The sequence below is a fragment of the Carlito syrichta genome, unplaced genomic scaffold (genome assembly GCF_000164805.1).
Source record: "Carlito syrichta isolate Samal-C Ts95f unplaced genomic scaffold, Tarsius_syrichta-2.0.1 Scaffold305795, whole genome shotgun sequence".
NCBI lineage: Eukaryota > Metazoa > Chordata > Mammalia > Primates > Tarsiidae > Carlito > Carlito syrichta.
Window position 1 is genome coordinate 132,887 of NW_007249891.1, and position 4,262 is coordinate 137,148.

The 4,262-nt window shown below is 42.1% G+C and overlaps 1 protein-coding gene across 1 annotated transcript in view; it reads left to right on the forward strand.

Moving 5' to 3' along the window:
* The window catches only part of STMN2 (stathmin 2), a 68,302-nt gene that overhangs the window by 54,756 nt on the left and 9,284 nt on the right, over positions 1 to 4,262 (forward strand). Inside the window, exon 4 of the mRNA XM_008062690.1 lies at positions 1,299 to 1,490. Coding sequence (XP_008060881.1) covers positions 1,299 to 1,490 — 192 coding nt within the window. The remainder of the gene's footprint in view (positions 1 to 1,298; positions 1,491 to 4,262) is intronic.

The following is a 4,262-nucleotide window of genomic DNA, read 5'->3' on the forward strand; positions in this document are numbered from 1 at the left end:
GCGGGCTCAGGCAATCCACTCACCTCAGCCTCCCAAAGGCGTGGGATTACAGGCTGAGCCACCGAGCCCAGCTTCTTGTAGAATTTTATTTGAAGAGAAGCTTCTTCCCTTTTCAGGCCTCATACTGTTTATATATCAAGATCTCTCCAGTAAACCCCACAACTACTACCATCAACTAAAATAGTCTGATGCCTTCAGTGGTAATCAATATTTAACAGGGCATTTAGGAATATTTTTTGATTGTTTAGATATTCCCATTTATAAATACTCCTAGGAAGGTTCAGCTCAGAGCATCAGCCAATCCTAAGAAATTGCCCCAAAACAATGAGTGTTGTTCATCATTGTCTAGCTCACCAACAAAACTATGACTTGAACACAGGCCTGCTACCAAAGCTCAAGCCAGTGTGTTTTGCAAAAGGTAGACTGTGGACTACATTAGAATCACTAGGGATACTTATTCCTGGACCTCAATAAAGAACCTAGGAATCAGAATGTCTGGAGGTAGATACCAGTCATCTGCATTTTTACAAAGTACCCATTGATTATTAACATACACAGTACAGATCCATACAGCCTCCTGATGCTGGGGGAGAATTATAGTGCCTGCAGTGGGGAGGGAAGCTGAAGAGGAGATGCATCTGGCTCTGACATCTCTGCTGTCATTAATGAGCAACCACAGGGTTTCAAGAATGTTCAAGAGGCAGTTGGAACAAGGCCTTTCTGCTGTCTGCGGCTAAGTGGACACTAAGTTTGCACTGTTCTCCCGGTCACAGGTCTCCAAGGAGAATTTGGTTTATGGGGGAAAAGGGCTGGAGGTGGAATAAAAAGAGAAAGTTAATTTGACTATTTGATTGACAAAAGTTGAAAAGCTCATTGTAGGGCCCAGCCTATGGGAAAAGATCAGAACTTTCTCCGGTTCTCAACCATTTTCCTCAGGCTTCAATGAAATGTTCCTATCCAGTGATTAATTACAACATTTTCTGTTGCTCTGTTGCACAAATGCTTAGCAGCAACTTATTTAAAGAAAAAAAAAAACCTCAGTGAGGGTTAAATGCTGCTTCTTCTTCTAAGTCAATCTGTTCAAAAAATTCACAGCTGAAAATTCAGCTAACCACATCTCCCAGCTAACTACATTCTATAGAAAACTCTAAGCCATGCAGATGAGGACAGAATTAAAAACAGTGCTCAAGGCTAAAAGTACTATTCATTTGAAAAGAACACTCCCTCCAATTGGTGGACCATTATTCTGCTGGGTTTATGTTGGGTAATTATAAAATGGACATGTTTTTCTTCCCCAGTCTCAGGAGGCCCAGGTGCTGAAACAATTGGCAGAGAAGAGGGAACACGAGCGAGAAGTCCTTCAGAAGGCTTTGGAGGAGAACAACAACTTCAGCAAGATGGCGGAGGAAAAACTGATTCTGAAAATGGAACAAATTAAGGAAAACCGTGAGGCTAATCTAGCTGCTATTATTGAACGTCTGCAGGAAAAGGTAATCACAGCAGAGTCCTGAGCAGATGAATACATTCATATGCAACACATTTGGGTGAACTCCCATATGTGTGAGCACCACAGACTTAGTCAAAATTTGCTGCAGGTGTGAGAACAACTACCCCCCACCCCATGGGCAGGGCCTCACAGCATAGCATTGACTTAGTGGGAGTGCAGCTTGGTAGAGAAATGGGAATCCAACATTAAAGCTGAAATTTGACCAAATTTTCCACAGTGAATGGATTCAAGGAGGCTGATTCATGCTTTTTATTTTTTTGTTTTGTTTTGTTGAGTCAGGGTCTCACCCTGTCACCCAGGATGGAGTGTAGTGGCACAATCAGGGCTCACTGTAGATTCAACCTCCTGGGCTCATGCAATCCTTCTGCCTCAGCCTCCCAAGTAGCTGGGACTACAGGCACATGCCACCACACCTGACTAATGTTTTTAGTTTTTGTAGAGACAAGGTCTTCCCCAGGCTGCTCTTGAACTCCTAGGCTCAAGCAATCTTTCTGCCTTGGCCTCCCAAAGCGCTGGGATTACAGGCTTGAGCCACCACATCTGGCCTGATTAGTGCTTTTCGAACATATAAGACCTCTGTATAAACCCGAAGATCCAATCTATTGGAAAAATATTTAATTGGAGATATTAATATAAAATGTAAATATAATTTAATGTAACATTTAATATATAATATTAAATATATAAATATTTGATATCAATATTAAATTAGAAAAATATATTTGCCAGAAAAGACCAGGATATTTGTGAACACTGATAAGCCCATTCTCTCCATGTAGGAAAATCTACCGTGGGAAACTATGTAATAATAACACTGAATGGAACCATAGCAAAAATTAGCCAATAGGGATGTACATTTCCTCAAGTTCTGATATCCTGAGGCCTTTCTCCTCACCAACCTGAACATGTGTGTTTCCATGAGTCAGGATGAACAGTGCCAGAGTTCCTCTGAAAAATGCCTTCTTTCTCTTTTGTCTCCCACCTATCCCCCCCAAATTCTTTGAAAATGTAGCGTATAGTATAGCTGTGAATAGTTTAGCTTTGCCCATTTCTACAAATTGAATTACGTGTTGAGAAGTAAGATGCTTGAGAAAGATGCCTTGATCTTGTTCTGAGCATTTACCCTTCCCACCTGCACTGAGTGTTTTCATGCAAGGCAATGGAGACACAGAAACAGGACTCACCCTGTTGTCAGCATTGACCGTTTAGGCAAATCAACCTCTGGGTTTCTGAGCATTTCTTAGGAAGTGTCATGTCTTCTATTTGAGTTGGCCCATCTCATTTCGACATAATCCTGACTTTCTGATGATTCTTGTTAGCGTTACCAGTCTCTGACTCCAAATGCCAGGCTAGAACCAAAGGAAATCAGTCATGAAGCCATTTAAAAATAAAATCTCAAGGAGAATTTCATTTTTGTTCTTGAGGATTTTTTTTGAAAACATTGCCGGGTGTACAGGTTTTGATGGAGCAGTAAGACACTGAGGCTCTCAGAGGTATGTGGACAAGTACTGCTGACTTGACTAGGAATCAGAATAGCCACTGGATGCCTCAGCCACAACCTGAAAGTTGAGATTAAATTTGTATTTACAAGCTGGTGTTTGCATACTCTCAAAACTGTCATCATGTTTCACCCAAATGAGTCGGGCCAGGATCTGGAGGAGGCAAGAGAAATTGACTCTCTGAAGGTTATACATGGTGTCACCATAACAAATGCATCTCTGAGACGCAGGAAAGCAAAGTTCTATTCTGATATTTCCTCCCTGACCTTAAACCAGTCAGTCTTTCTCCATTTGCCTTCGTTTTACACTTCTCTAGGGAACAGAGTAGGTTCCTACTTGGCCATTGCTGGTACCAAGGACATCAGAAAGCCACTGTGTATTCAATTTGGGATCATTATTTCTCAACTCAACATTCATCTCACACCCTGGGCCCTAAAATAATCAAGTGAAGTCGCCAGAAATGGGACATGCCGGTCTTATCCCAACACTCTCAATTAGACCTTTAGCACCCAGTGTAAGATTTATATCAGTGGTGGTCCAGGAGCATTTTTGGTTTTGATATTACACATACATAAACACAGGGTATATCCCTCTTGATTGCAAAAACAGTTCACAAAATTTGCATATTTTATCTAGCGTTTCCAGAAGTGCTGGTTTTTTTGTTTTTGTTGTTGTCTTTATCGCTCTCAGAGCCATTAAGTAAGAAGTTCTGGGTTTGTTTTTTTTGTTGTTTTATTTTTTGAGTTGGAGTCTCACTCTGTCGCCCAGACTGGAGTTCAGTGGCCACTCCCGGCCACCGCAGCCTCCACCTGGTGGGCTCCGGCGATCCTTCCGCCTCATCCTTCCAAGTAGCCGGAATTACAGGCATGCGCTACCACGCCCGGCTGATTTTTTGATTTATTGTAAAGATGAGGTCTCGCTGCCCAGGCGGGTCTCGAACCCGCGGGCTCAGGCAATCCACTCACCTCAGCCTCCCAAAGCCGCAGGATTACAGGCTGAGCCACCCAGCCCAGCCAAAGTGCTGGTTTTTAATAGGCAATTATTTCTCTGTGTGGTTTTTATGTTCACCTTTTCACATTCTCTCCCACTCCCACACAGATTTAGTTCCCTTCCCCAAAAACTGCATACATACATACCTACACACCACATTTCCTGGAAACAGTCAATCTGTGGAGTGTTTAAAATTCCTGACATCAACCTGCAAAATTTCCAGGAGTGGAACCAAACATTCATTAAAAAAAAAAAAAAAAAAAAAA